General features: G+C 39.6%; 1 protein-coding gene across 1 annotated transcript in view; it reads right to left on the reverse strand.

Annotated features, from left to right (window-relative positions):
- Positions 1-15573, reverse strand: part of Adamts12 (ADAM metallopeptidase with thrombospondin type 1 motif 12) — a 212193-nt gene that overhangs the window by 52884 nt on the left and 143736 nt on the right. Inside the window, exons 6-7 of the mRNA XM_032897025.1 lie at positions 4677-4801; positions 1536-1685 (exon numbers count right to left, since the gene is read on the reverse strand). Coding sequence (XP_032752916.1) covers positions 1536-1685; positions 4677-4801 — 275 coding nt within the window. The remainder of the gene's footprint in view (positions 1-1535; positions 1686-4676; positions 4802-15573) is intronic.

Genomic DNA, 15573 nt, shown 5'->3' on the forward strand with positions numbered 1-15573 from the left:
TCCCACTGTAGCTAAATCTCTGGAAAGCAGATATTTTGCTCATTCCCTGTCCTCTGGAAAGATAGGACGTGTTGTTCAGACTCTAAATTCTTTTAAAATGTTTTGCTAGAAGTTTCACCCTACGTGGAAGGAATATTAACAATAGCCATCCCTGCTTAGGGCGCATGTGCCTGTCTTTCTTTTCTGCTGTTGTAATAAAATGCTCTGACAAAAGCAACTCAAAGAAGAGTGGTTTCACTTTGGCTTACAGTTCAAAACTACAGTCCCTCATCACAAGGATAGCAACAGAAGGTCTGATTATTGTTGTTGTTGTTATTATTATTATTATTATTATTATTATTATTATTATTATTACTTTACTCATTGCTGTTACAAGTACCTGAGAGGGGCAATATGGAGGTGGAAGCATTTAGTTTGAGTCATAGTTTGAAGACCATGACGGGAAAGGCATGGCGGCAGGAGCATGAGGCAGCTGATCACTGCACCTGCATCTGTGAAGTGGCGATAAATGGGTGCTGCTGCTCAGCTCACTTTACCCTTTGTATTGAGTCACAGAGACTGTATGGGATGGGGCTGCCAACGTTCAGAGTGGATCTTTGCTCTTGAATTAATACTTTCTGGAAACATCTCACAGACACTCTGAGATATTTCCATGGTGATTCTAAATCCGGTCATATTGACAAGGAAGAATAACTATCATAGCATGCCATCCCTGAATCATTGTTTGACACTTTGGAAACAAACATGGCTGTTATTGTGAAATTATATAGGGCTGAAGATGATTTAGGTCTCTATTTTTCCCAAAGAGTTTTTAACCAATAAAGGGAAGTAATATTAATAAACATTAAAAAATAATTTTGTCTGTTACTTATATGTAGGAGGGCATGCTCTCTGGTTGGTTATTTAATCCCTGTGAGCCCCTATGGACTCAGGGTAGTTGTTTCTATATGTTTTCCTGTGGTCAACTATGTCAAGACAGGTTGGGAAGCCTCCACTTCTCTGAATAGAAGGGGAAGGGGAGAGGGAGGAGATGAGAGTGTGGACTAGGAGGAGAGGAGGGAGGGGAAGCTCTGATTGGAATGTAAAGTAAATAAATAAACTAATAAAAATTATTATTCCAAGATAGATATAGAGATACATGCCTATAATTCTAGCATTTGGGAAGCAGAGACAGGAGAACTATAATGAACTGGAAGCTAGCATGAGCTAAACAGCTTTGAGTTTGAGGCCAGTGTGGGCTATCCAGCGAGACTGTGTCTTAAACAACCTCCTCCCCGCAAAAAGTGGATAAACCTTGCCTTTTTAGAGAGTCTATCTGATTCTAATATATAATAGCTATAAGTGGTAAAGATGAAGATTGTGAAATATGCCATTATTCCTACTTCTCTAGGAAGAAGGTACAGAAGTCAGGTGGGCAAGCCTGTGCCACACGCAAACTCAATCTTGTGACACTCAGTTTAAATTGCTTTCTACTTCCTTCAGGGCTACTGACCCATGAACTTGGAAAGTGGATTTCTGCTGCTTTAACCCTTTACCTGTGCCCAAGTTCATGCGCAATGGTGAAAGCCAGGGGGAGACCGGAGTCTTCGTTGATGTTACAGCTCCTGTGAGGCTGGCACATTCCTGACAGCTGGGACAGCCCCAGAGTCTCACAAGGGCGATTGACACCAGCACAGATGTCCTTTCTGAAAGCAGAGAACAGAGATGCTTAAACAACTCCATGATATGTTTGAGAAAACTTCTATAAAAATCCATCAGTATAAATTGCTGTCTTTGTGTCTTTAGAGTGTGCTCTGAAATAAAGTCCATGTGGAACCAGGGATCAGCTTTGAGTTCATTGAATTTGTTCCCATTTTATCTGTTAATTAACTGAATTTCTCAGACTTCAAACATTTGGGAGATATGTAAAGCATTTTATTTTGAGTGGTTTTTGCTCATCATCTTGGGAGACTAATATGATTAGGCCAACAAAAGACCTCACTGACAATAAAAGTTAGTTTGAACTTTGAATATGGAAGAGATAATTAGCAATTTTCTTTTCAAACATGAAACCCCCTTTGGTCTTTCTGAGGTCTACTCTCAAAACTCATTTTTTTTCTTTTCCACAAAAAAAAAATGCAATTTCTCCCACTATCCAACAAAGAGAGCAAATCAATTATCTATCTAGTCACACTCTACTAATAGAACTTTCACATTTGCACATGTGTATTCATGTAAGTGCATATTACATGTGTACTGTGACATCTAAACTCCCTCCTTTTACCAGGAATTAGCTAGAAAAAGGGAAGGAAAGACTCCTAGGATCTCAGAAAAAAAGTTCAGCTTTTCAAGAATAAAAGCATGCTCTCAGATCCTAGGCAGGTTATTTCAATCACTGAGAAGAGTTTTGAGAGAGTCATTAATTAGTCTTTAGACCTTCTTCAAGCAGAAGAAGAACTTTTGATTCCAGAGTTCAGCTGCAAAGGCTATTAGCTCTTGGGTTTTGCCTGGGCATCATCTACAGCAACAAATGGTCTCTTGCTTTTCATGTCTTTTGGGTAATAGAAAAATCCACACTTGGAATACCTGTTAGATTTTAGTTCCCTAAATGGCAGTGGGTAGGGCTAGGGAGCAAGGGAAGCATCCGTCTTTCAGAGCCACCGTAAATATGAGTCATATGTTCATTGTCAGCTTCCGTTGGAGGGCTGAGTGTTATGGAGATAGATCACGTGGTCTCTAGCAAAATAAACTACAACCTTGGCTGCAGGGTATGCTTTTTATTGTGTTTTCTAAAAGTGCAGATCTTTGGGAACCTGTTGAGGAAAATGTGTATGACACCCATTGCTCATCTATTAATAGTCTCAGCTTGATATGAAAGGACACTTGCGTCTGTTACATAATTTTTATGGAGTACCTACTGAGTGCTTAGAATTAAAGAAGGGGGAAATGAGAAATAACAAAGGAATTGCGAAAGTATGATTATTGGGGGCAAGGAACTTTGCATTGCAAAAAGATTGACTTTATCTCTATCACACCCTGAAGACATATACAAGAAACTTTGTTTTGGAAGGCAGTGTATGTGGAACATACATGTAGTATATTCTTACAAATCTACCCTGTACTGAATGTAATTCTACAGCACACTGCCAATGTGGGTCTCAGAATGGTCCGTTAGTGGTAAAACAGTCTCAAAGCCATTCCTCCCTCCTCTTAGCTAATTTTTTCAGTCCAGAATTTGTCAGTGTTGGTTTGCTTAGGGTGAGGAGTAAAAAATGATTTTGATCTTACTTCTTTCCTAAGGGACGTTTGATAAAGTCTGGAAATAGATTTTTTTCTTATAAGTTGTGTGTATGGGATACTGTTCTCATGAGTAAAGATCAGAGACTTCATATTATGCACAGAAAAAGCTTCCACAACAAAGAATTGTCAAGCTCAAATAGTAAGTCCTAAGGTTAAAACCTTAAGGCCCTTGGAATGTGGTATACTGTGAAAAACAGGCCACCCAGAAGAGTAGCCCTGACAATTTGATAGGACCATCCTAATGTAGAAGATGATAAGAAAGCACATGTAATACATATGTCTGCCTTACTCTTAACTGAAACTTCAACTATCAGTATCCTACTTTTGAGTGAAAGTACTAAAACCTAGTTATATGCAAACCTGTTCCAAGAAAAGCTTTGGGTATAAATCTGTAGTAGTGGATTCCTAGAATATACTGTATGTCAGGTTGACCAGTAGTCCCATGTGGGGTAGGTTTGTATGATGTAGAATATTAAGTACATAAATTCTTGTTCTCCTTAGCAGTAAAGGCAGGTCTCTTTTATTACACATCCTTAGACTTCCAGATTCTCTAATTTCACCTAAACTGCTTAGTAAGAACTAGCCTCTCTTATTATCTGATTCCTTATTATAAAAAAACCTATAGCAGTAAGTCAATAAATATTTACTGAGCCAGTGACTAATAACATATTTCAAAGATTTTGAATTGATTAGGAAAATTCATTAGTTTTTCATAGTTTTGGATCTTGAAAGTTTGGATTTTTTTATAGTACCAAAAGATCCATCTGTACTCACAACAAAATCATATCTTTACAATGCTGTGGGCTGAACTGAGGGCCTCACTAATACTAGATAAGTGACATACTATTGCACTATATCTTCATATTAAAATTATGAGGGTAGAAAGGATATAGGGATAGTTAGATCACTCTGCTTACTCCAAGAAGGATGTGTGCACTGTATCCTTCATCAGTCAGGAGTAGGTTAGAACAGGTAAGTTCCTGTCCTATTGGATCTTGTAAGTTGTAGAGGAGAAGATGAAAAAGAAATAAAAGAATTGGAAAGTTCACCAGCTGAGGATTATAGAAGTCTTCAATCAAGGATTTGAAATAGATTTCTTGGTACAAAAAGAACAGTTTAAAAGGCAAAAATCTTTGTTAGGATAGTAAAAGAGACTTGTTTGCCAACAGATGTAGTCTTTAAGAAAGGAGAGCTCTGTCATATTAACAAGCTTACTAACATGCCCTCTCCATGGTATGAGCCAGCAAGGGGCTCAAAGACCATAATTGCTGCTTTCACAAATGACCGAGAGCAGCAAAAAATAGTGAGAATCCCAAGAGAGTGAACACCTGACAAGACTTTCAGCCACTAGCCTTCCTTGGCCAGTTACCCATCTTTCCACAAAGCCTCTGAGCTACCTGGTGATAAGGACAGCCACATCATGATGGACAGGGTTGAGGTCACTCTTGGGATTGATGCTCTTCTGCCACTTGCAGAAGCTGGACAGTGTCTTCTCTGCATGGTGAACTATTTTCAATCCTTGCTGGAAAAAGATGAGAAAGAGAGTTGGCATGAATGATCTCTCTGTGATTCAGCTTATAGTCCCCAGAAGTGCTTCACAGGGCATGAGCTCAGGATGAGTGCTCCAGGTATTTGGAGGATATCTAGCAGAGGCCAGTATATTCCCTTTGGACTGACCCTCTGCTCTGAATACTGTCACCCCTAATTTTATGAAAAAGACCGAAATGGGGAACCTCAGGACAGAAATTGTCACCATATCAAGTAGCCTTTAACCATAGATTTGAAATATAACAAAGACCCACACTACTTGAAGTTCTATTTCCAGGGGATTCGTGCATTCTAAGCCACTACAGTTGCAAAGCAGCCCAACCATTTCTAATAGTAAATGAATAAATTTTCCACAAGCTTCCATTTCTTATAAGGTATCTGTGAAGCTGGATGCTGGATTCTCTCACATGTTACCTCATTTAATTTCACATCTACTCAGTGATATCAGCAACAAAACATCATTATGTTCATTTTATAATTAAAGGGAATTAAATCTTAGAAATGTGAAGAACTAGATGAAGGTCTCTCAGCTCAGATGCATTGAGATTCCTAGTGACGCTATGCTTGCAGCAGTCATCAGCCTCACAGGAAAGGTGTCTTGGCTCTGCCTCCATTATACAGGATGCTAGATCACCCACTACTTTTAAAAAATTTCGCAGTAGGGTTTATGGTTTTTTAAAAACAGTGAAATATTCAGTATTCAATATTTGTATTCTGTAAATACAAATTCTATTTACAGAATTTGTATCCTGAAAATGTCAAAATGTGGATATAAGAAATTAAAGATGTAAATAAGCACACTGATGTTTATGGAATCAAAGGTTCAATCTAGTGAAGATTCCGTCTTTCAAACAGATGCACAAACACAAAGACTGCAGCTTTGTGGCAATTCATGTTAAATGCTTGGCAGTACCTTTCTAGACATATTTAAGGTTATCATAAGATATACATGAAATATACAGCCCTTAGGTTGATAAAAAGAAATCTCAGAAAAGAAACTCTGATAATTAGTTGCATTCAATTCTAAGGTTTACTATATAGGTTCATAACCATGACAGTGTGATGTAGGGGTATGGTTAGACACAGATCAATAGAAAGAAAGAAAAGTGGATCCTCCCAAATGTACTTAACTGTTCTTGTTTTGGTTCGCTTGTTTGTTTATTTGGCAAAGGTAAAAATGCAATTCATTGAAGGAAAGATAACTTTTAAAATTAATATCGCTGGGTAGCAGGAAAACAACTTGGTAAGAAATGGGAAAGAGGAGGCCATGAGTAGGCACATGTCAATAGAAGACACAAATAACCAATGAGCACATTGAAAATACTCAAGGTTGAATATTTTTACTTATGGTCCCAGACTTGGGCAACTGAGGTAAAGGAAAATCTTTAATTGGAGCAAGCCTATGCTACATGGCGGTGAGTTCTAGACCAATTTGAGCCATATAGTGAAATAGGGAAAAAAGGAGACAAGAGATACTAATTAAATCTATAAAGCCCTACCGCTGTGCACCTGTTAGGTAGTAATTGACAAAAAGACAAATGATACCAAGCACTATCAAAAATTAGAAGTAGAAGCTCTTGAGCAGTTTGTAGAAATATAAACTATTTGATTGAAAATAGAATTTACATTGCTCAACAAATAAAAAGAGAACTGCCATTTGGCCTAGCAGTCTGTCTAGTGGACAAATAGACAAAGTTATAAATTCTGTATGCTAAAGAGATTCCCATCCCCAACCTCATTGCTGTAACAACCAAGATATGAAATCAGTTAATATGAATGGACACAAGAAATCTGCACAATGGAATAGTTTTCAAATAAACAAACCATTTTCTTCTTTGTAAAAATATGGATGAACCTGAAGGACATCATGTTAAGTGAAACAAGTCAGGCAAAGAAAGACAAATATCACGTGACCTCACGTACATGAGGACTCTGAGAACATAGACCTTAGAATTGGATAACAAGGGCTATAGTAGGGGTATGCAAATACATTGGTGAAGGCTTCATGTTTCAGTTTGGGTAGGAGAAATAAGTTCTAGAGCTGGACTACATGATGCGGTTGGTCACCATTGTCAATAAGAGTATAAAATATATGTGAGACTCACCAGCAGAATAGATTTTAAGTGTTCTCACTGTGGGTAAAACATGAGGTGGTACACATTTTGATTCACCTTGTTTATTCACTCCATATGCTTAAATATTTTAAAATATTATGTTGTGCAGAATGCAGATATACAATAGTTGTCAGCTTAAAGTTTAATAAAATTACACACATGCGCACACACAGACACACACACACAGGGGGAGAGAGAGAGTGGAGAGAGTGAGAGTAAGAAAGAGAGAGAGAGAGAGAGAGAGAGAGAGAGAGAGAGAGAGAAAAAGCCATAGTCAAAAAGGCAAAAAGACAGTACATCAAATATGAGAGGAAATTTTCAAGTGCTATTTTTCTATGAGTTCCATTGAGAACTATATTTTTAACCCCCCCCCCTAGACTGGAGGTTCATTGGCTAAAAGCACACATTTCTCTTCAAGAGGATTTAAGTTGGTTCCCAGTTCCCAGGTCAGACAGCTCTCAACTGTCTGTAACTCCAGAGGAATCTGATGCCCTTTCCTAGGCTCTGTGACACCTGCCCTCCTCTGTACATACTCACACAGGGACACATACTCATAAGCGTTATTAAAAAATAAAACTAAACAATCCACACACATTATAGCATATTAGGGATCACAGACTACATCTCCATACTTCACAATGGCTAATTTTCAATTGGGAAGAATCTTCACTGTAGCAATTAGAATTGCTACCAATAAATTTTAAATGGCAAAGCCACAGATCTGAAGGTTACCTCACTTCCCAACACATGCAGTAGAAATAACATTCAAATGACATTACTCTGAATATTTCTGCATAGTTCAACTGATTATGATGATGATTGTATCTACAGTATTGTTTTGTGGGCTCTAGTCTTTCATGAATCTTTCATTATTTTATAATCTCAATGAAAACTCCATTTTCTCTGTAACTCCTTACTTTGCTTTAATGGGCAGATGAATACTGCTGATTAAACAGACTGGAAACTTAGCAAGGTCCCTTCCGATCCCCAAGAGTATCTAGCATGGCCCTGAACACCTGTGTTTCCTGTGAACTGCAGCTCTCATTAAACCATGGCACGGTCTTCTAAAGACAGAGAACTAAAAGCCTCACCAGCTCCAGGGCACGTTCTCTTGGCAGCTGTCAATTGAGCTGGAGGGGCGCTTGGCAACTGTAAAAAAAGTCACACTATTGTCTAAAGGCAAGGGGGGTTGTTCAAAGGGAAGTCTTCAGACATCTTTGCAGAACGCCTTTGAAAGAGTTCACAATTTATCAACACCTGGCTGTTGCTCTGATCTCAAATATCTTTCCATACGAGCTTTGCTGCACGGTGTTCAAGATGTGAGGAAGTGAAGGCAGCATGACAGACCCTCAGTCCAGGGACCCTGAGATGAATGAGCCGTGTTTGGGGATTTAGTGATCTGTGTCATGGGGTGTGAAAGTGGCCCTGGCATCTATTTATACTTAGGGTCCTTGATGACCATGATTATTTCAGAGTTAGAGGAGCTCTGAAGGATTCCAAAGACGTAACTGTAAGCTGTGTCCTCCTTGCCCTGCGGATCAATCTCTACTCATCAAAGTGCAGCTTTCCCACTGATTACTCAGGGGAGTTCAAGGACAAACGGTTTAATTCTGTAGCAATCCAAGTTCTCTCCTTCTTTGCTTTAACAGAAACTAGGGCCAACTCAAAATAAAATCTAGTCAGGGTAAACCAATAATGAAATGTAGATCCTCATAGGTATAAAGAAAACCAATAAACAGATTTTAGTATTAGTTTGAGGATATAAAAGCAATTATGTAAAGGTAATTGCTATAATTTAGTTGGTATTATGTGCTTTGAACAAGTAAAAATGAATAGGTGGGTGTTCAGATAACAACAACACTTTACAGACCTTACCAAATTATTATGTTCATTTCTAAAATTCTCCACCAAAAATAATAATCTTTCTTCTTCCAGACTCTTTTTATTGTTAAGTTTTTGTTTATTTGACACACCATCATATTATATAGCCTAGGCTGGGAGTGATCCATGATCGTCTTGCCTTAGCCTCTGGAGTGCTAGGACTACAGTTGTGTACCACCACACTTGGTGATTAGACAATTAAACACACTTGGTGATTCAGCCACAATGTCTTTCTCAAAGGAGCCAAAACCATCCAATGGAAAAAAGATAGCATTTTCAGCAAATGGTGCTGGTTCAACTGGAGGGCAGCATGTAGAAGAATGCAGATCGATCCATGCTTATCACCCTGTACAAAGCTTAAGTCCAAGTGGATCAAGGACCTCCACATCAAACCAGATACACTCAAACTAATAGAAGAAAAGTGGGGAAACATCTCGAACACATGGGCACTGGAGAAAATTTCCTGAACAAAACACCAATGTCTTATGCTCTAAGATCAAGAATCGACAAATGGGATCTCATAAAACTGCAAAGCTTCTGTAAGGCAAAGGACACTGTGGTTAGGACAAAACGGCAACCAACAGATTGGGAAAAGATCTTTGGCAATCCTACAACAGATAGAGGCCTTATATCCAAAATATACAAAGAACTCAAGAAGTTAGACTGCAGGGAGACAAATAACCCTATTAAAAAATGGGGTTCAGAGCTAAACAAAGAACTCACAGCTGAGGAATGCCGAATGGCTGAGAAACACCTAAAGAAATGTTCAACATCAAGTTAGTCAGGAAATGCAAATCAAAACAACCCTGAGATTTCACCTCACACCAGTGAGAATGGCTAAGATCAAAAACTCAGGTGACAGCAAATGCTGGCGGGATGTGGAGAAAGAGGAACACTCCTCCATTGTTGGTGGGATTGCAGACTGGTACAACCATTCTGAAATCAGTCTGGAGTTCCTCAGAAAATTGGATATTAAACTACCTGAGGACCCAGCTATACCTCTCTTGGGCATATACCCAAAAGATGCCCGAACATATAACAAAGACCCGTGCTTCACTATGTTCATAGCAGCCTTATTTATAATAGCCAGAAGCTGTAAAGAACCCAGATGCCCTTCAACAGAGGAATGGATACAGAAAATGTGGTACATCTACACAATGGAATATTACTCAGCTATCAAAAACAATGACTTTATGAAATTCATAGGCAAATGGATGGAACTGGAAAATATCATCCTGAGTGAGGTAACCCAATCACAGAAAAACATACATGGTATGCACTCATTGATAAGTGGCTATTAGCCCAAATGCTTGAATTACCCTAGATGCACAGAACACATGAAACTCAAGACGGATGATCAAAATGCGAATGCTTCACTACTTCTTTAAAAGGGGAACAAGAATACCCTTGGCACGGAATAGGGAGGCAAAGATTAAAACAGAGGCAGAAGGAACACCCATTCAGAGCCTGCCCCACATGTGGCCCATACATATACAGCCACCCAATTAGACAAGATGGATGAAGCAAAGAAGTGCAGGCCACAGGAACCAGATGTAGATCTCTCCTGAGAGACACAGCCAGAATACAGCAAATACATAGGCGAATGCCAGCAGCAAACCACTGGACTGAGAACAGGACCCCTGTTGAAGGAATCAGAGAAAGGACTGGAAGAGCTTGTAGGGGCTTGAGACCCCATATGAACAACAATGCCAACCAACCAGAGCTTCCAGGGACTAAGCCACTGCCCAAAGACTATACATGGACTGACCCTGGGCTCCAACCTCATAGGTAGCAATGAATATCCTAGTAAGAGCACCAGTGGAAGGGGAAGCCCTTGGTCCTGCTAAGACTGAACCCCCAGTGAACGTAATTGTTGGGGGTAGGGGCGGTAATGGGGAGGATGGGGGAGGAACACCCATATAGAAGGGGGGGAGGGTTAGGGGATGTTGGCCTGGAACCAGGAAAGGAATAACAATCGAAATGTAAATAAAATACTCAAGTTAATAAAAAAAAAAAAAAAAAAATCTTCTGACAGTGTTTGCTACTGCTCATGGGTAACCTTGACCCAGCCAAATTTAACCAGTGATACTTTCCATTGCCATTCCTGTACCACTGGATCAAGTCCTGGCATCACAATGGATGTGCAGTTACATAAGGCATGCTTATGAGAAATAATCTGAGGAAAAGTTCTACATGTATGTGAATGTGTATGAGTATGTATATGTGTGAGTGTGTATGTACATATATATATGTCGACATATTTAATAAGTTTTAATGGAATTATACTACAATAGAAGAATGATACCACAACTAGACAGCACATGCTAGCAAAAGAAAGAAGAAAGATTGAAAGAAAGAAAGAAAGAAAGAAAGGAAGGAAGGAAGGAAGGAAGGAAGGAAGGAAGAAAGAAGGGAGGGAGGGAGGGAAGAAGGGAGGAAGGAAGGAAGGAAGGAAGGAAGGAAGGAAGGAAGGAAGGAGAGAAACAGCACCAGGAATAGGTTATTTTTTTAAAGTTGTTTGTTAATGGGTCCCCACAGACCACCAACATTACAGGGTATTACCAGCACTCTTGGTTACCCCTGCAGACTTGATTGTAAAACTCTACATCTGAAGACACCACATAACTTGAGTCATAGAACAGGGAGATGCCAAGCTTATACTGACCAGGAAGCTTCATTACTACTGGTAAAGTTTCAGAGGGCTGGAAGGTGCTATGAAGGCTACTGAAGGAGAAAAGAGGCATCAATGTCACCCAGGGAGGAACCCTGTGAGCTACAACCAACCTGAAAAATATGCCCATGGATACAGTAGTGTCATAAATATAATAGTAAGAGTAATCTAACACTTTTTGGTTGGATCTAAGGTATTCCCCATAAAATGTAACTCATACTTGGCATTGTTATTGGGGCCAAGAAGTAGTGGCTAGATAGACCATAGGCCCTAGGGGAGAACTTAATATTATTAGTTTGCAAAATGCACATAGTATCAAAGTGACTCCTGATGATGTGTATTGTTATATTCATAGATTGTGCATTTCTCAGCTTTCATCAGAGATGCCTCCACTTACAGTAGAGGGAAATCAATATGTAGCGCTTCCTCTGGTCAATGTGCATAGAATAAGAGTCTATAGGGCACTCAGCCCTAAATGGAATATACATATCACCCCTCTCACCCCAACTCTCAGAGATTTGCACAGTGCCCTGGTGGTCTGTAGGGACACATTAGCAAGCAACTTAACGGAAAAAGAGGTGGCGGAAAGATGTGAGGAACAAGAAGGGGAAGATAATTTAAAGGAAACAACGTTCCACAGACACAACAGGACAGTTGATCATAAGAACCCACAGCAACTGCAGCAGTATTTGCAATGTCTGTGCAAGGGCTAATGGGAGGCATGGTGGGAGAGGGATGCTAGACACGAAGTCCACCCCTAGCAGAAAAACTGCTGGGAGAGGGAGCATTAGTGTTCTTTCATAGTGTAGCCCTGACAAGTCAAGCACTACTCAGGGGTAGCTGAGCAACACACTCTGGACTTGATGAGTCTTTTTAGAAAGAGGAAAAACATTCTTAAGTTGGCTGGGTAGGGATGTGAGGGTGGAAAGGATAAATCTGGGAGGAGCTGTGGAGATAACTGTGATCAAAAACTATTGTGTTGAATTCTTAAAGAATTAATAAAAATACTGAGGCTCAGCCAGAGCATGACAAATATAGAGGTGAATGCTAGCAGCAAACTATTGAACTGAGAACGGGGTCCTCATTAGAGGAGTTAGAGAAAGGATTGAAGGAGCTAAAGGGGTTTGTAACCCCATAAGAACAACAATACCAACCAACCAGAGTTCCCAGGGACTAAACCACTACCCGAAGAGTACACATGGACAGACCCCTGGCTCCAGCTGCATATGTAGCAGAGAATAGCCTTGTCAGGCACCAATGGGAGGAGAAGCCCTTGGTCCTGCCAAGGCTGGATCGCCCGGTGTACGGGAATGTCAGGGTGAGGAGGTAGGAAGGGATGGGTAGTTGGGGAGGGGGGACATCCTGATAGAAGAAGGTGAGGGGCATGGGATAAAGGACTTATGGATGGGAAGCCAGGATAGGGAATAACATTTGAAATGTAAATAAAAATCCAATAAACACACACACACACACACACACACACACACAAAGAAATCTAGAGTAAAAAATTCATAAGTAGTTATACCATTATTTGCATTTAGGAAATAATAAATGGTACAGAAACAGCTGGATGGGTATAAGCAAAAAAATAAATAAATAAATAAAAAATAAAAACGAAGAAAGAGAAATCCAAGAGTAAAATACCTTTCTCTTTCAACTTCAAATCTGCTGTAAAAATTCACTCCATAGAACCATACATAAATGTAAAATGTGAAATTATAAAACTTGGAGAACAGGTTTTGGCATGGTAATGTATGACTTTAATCTTGGCACTCAGGAGACAAAGGTGGGTTATTTCCGTGAGTTTGAGGTTAGCCATGTCTACACAGTAAGATCTCAACAAAGCACAGAACCAAAAGGGAGAAAATCTTCAAAGCCTTCAGGAAGCTTTTCCCTCATGTCTGTGCCCTGGAAGCTTACACTGCACAAACAGTAAGTTGTTTGCCGTTAGCACTCTCCCAATTCATACTGTGCAATTTTTAAAACTTCCTTTTTTAAAAAGTTTTCTCTTCCTAAGATGCTTTTCTCTAGCCTCCTACCCTTCTTGAACTGTCCAGTCTGCAGCCATCCTTTGACACTCAGTCGGGGCATTTTCAGAAGGCCTTCTGCTCCTCCTCCCTAATGAGCATGAGCTTCCTAGAGATAAATCTAAGTCACACACGGTTCAAATCACCTGCTAGGTCAGGTTAAACTTAGCAGATTCTGTGCCTGTTTTCTTTTTTAGTGTGTCTAGGGTTAGGGACTTGTTCCTTTCATTTCTCAGCCATCTGGTGTATCCTAATAAACATTAAGTTTATTTGAAAAAATGAGGAACATATGTCATCTATTAAATAATGAAAAGGTAGAGCCTGAAATGAAGTAAGCCTGGTCGGTGATGGGATCTGTGGCGAGGCAGGTGAGAGGCCTCTCTGTTGAGTATGAGGAAGGAAAGAGCTAGGAGCAGACATTTGGGAACAAAGCAGAAAATCTATAATAACAGTCCCTTCTCGGGACTAGAGATTACTGGGAGATGATTCTGCATGGCCATTTCATTCTTCTGCCTATCCTCTGAGCAAGGGCACAGAAGCTCGGTTCTTCTCGAGGAGGTTACACAGAAAGTGTTGCTGATTTCACTGGGGTATTTTGCATGATTATATGTGTACATGTGTATGTATGACCACATGTATATGTGCACATGTATGTGTCAGGGTATGTGCACATATGTGTGTGGAGACCTAAGGTTCTTCTTGGGTTGCTGTCTACCTGATTTACTAGGGCAGGATCTCCCAGGCAGGTAATTTTTAGATGAACTTTGTGTCTCTAGTGATAAGGACTTTAGGATACCATCCTGCTTTTCTACACATGTCAGAAGTCTCCCACAGACTTCCACTTAGCACATCTTTTCTAGTCTTTTTAATCTCTAAGTCTTGCATTAGGTTCCATCCTAGAAATACCTGGTCATGTAATTTCTTGACTGCACTTCATAGGAGTCTATGGAAAGGTTATTAGTTGTGCACTTAAGACCATGTGGTTGTGAGCCAGGTCATCAAAATTAACATCATGTGTTCTCATACAAGTTGTCCTCTGACTGTCCCATCTACACAGTAAATAAATGAATGAAGAAAATTATAAAAATATCATGTGTCCCTAACCATATATAAGATATAGTAAGATTAAAATAGTTTAGAATAAGCATTGAGATATTTGTTTTAAACATTTCCATAAAACAATTTGGTTATTTGAACATAGTAAATTAAAGCAACCATTCACCCACAATCTCATTCCTTATTTCCTTTGTAAACAAAACCAGATTTTGCTTTTGCTCATTTCTTAACACCTCATCTTCTCAAACTGACCCCAATTACTTCCTGCCCTCCTCTTCAGATACCTTTGATCACATGAACCCTACAGGAGGGCGAGCTAAGCTGGAAAGTCACAAAAATGGAAGACAGGAAATGATTTTTGCAAGAGCACAACTTTTGTTATCAATTATTTTCTTTCTTTGTGAGCTCTCTGCTAAGAGGGAAAAAACCAATCTTGTACTAATCTCCCTAGGAATCCCTGGTAGCAGCTTTGGTATGCTGCACTCTGACCACACTCTGCTAAGGATGCTTAGGCTGCTGAGAAAAAAGATGATGGACAAAGAACAGGCAGAGGACCAACATTTGAATACTTGTTATGCCTAAGAAATAAATCATGTTACTATCAGAAGGAACCCTATTAATCTAAAGAAATGGGTCGAAAGTTATCTGCCAATACATTGGACATTTATCATGAAAAAAATAAGTGTATTGGTTATTATAACTCTACACAGCCACCAAGTCAAATGTCTAAAAGTCAATAGGCTATTAACACCACAGTGAGCCCAACACAAAGTCATTTAGTAGATCAAGAGAAAATTCTCCAGGAAAGTAGTCATGTGCTACTCTGCTTATCAGTCTTCCCCTTTCTCAGTCACAAGTCTTGACACCTGCAGAGTTCAGTCCTCGTTTGATAGTGACCTGGGATCCAGGTGACTTCATCAACTTACATTATTCCATCTTTGTCGTTGTTGCGTGCCCCCTCCACCATGATACCTCTCTCCTTTCTTAGAGCAGGAGA

Source organism: Rattus rattus, chromosome 3, assembly GCF_011064425.1.
Source record: "Rattus rattus isolate New Zealand chromosome 3, Rrattus_CSIRO_v1, whole genome shotgun sequence".
Taxonomy (NCBI): Eukaryota; Metazoa; Chordata; class Mammalia; order Rodentia; family Muridae; genus Rattus; species Rattus rattus.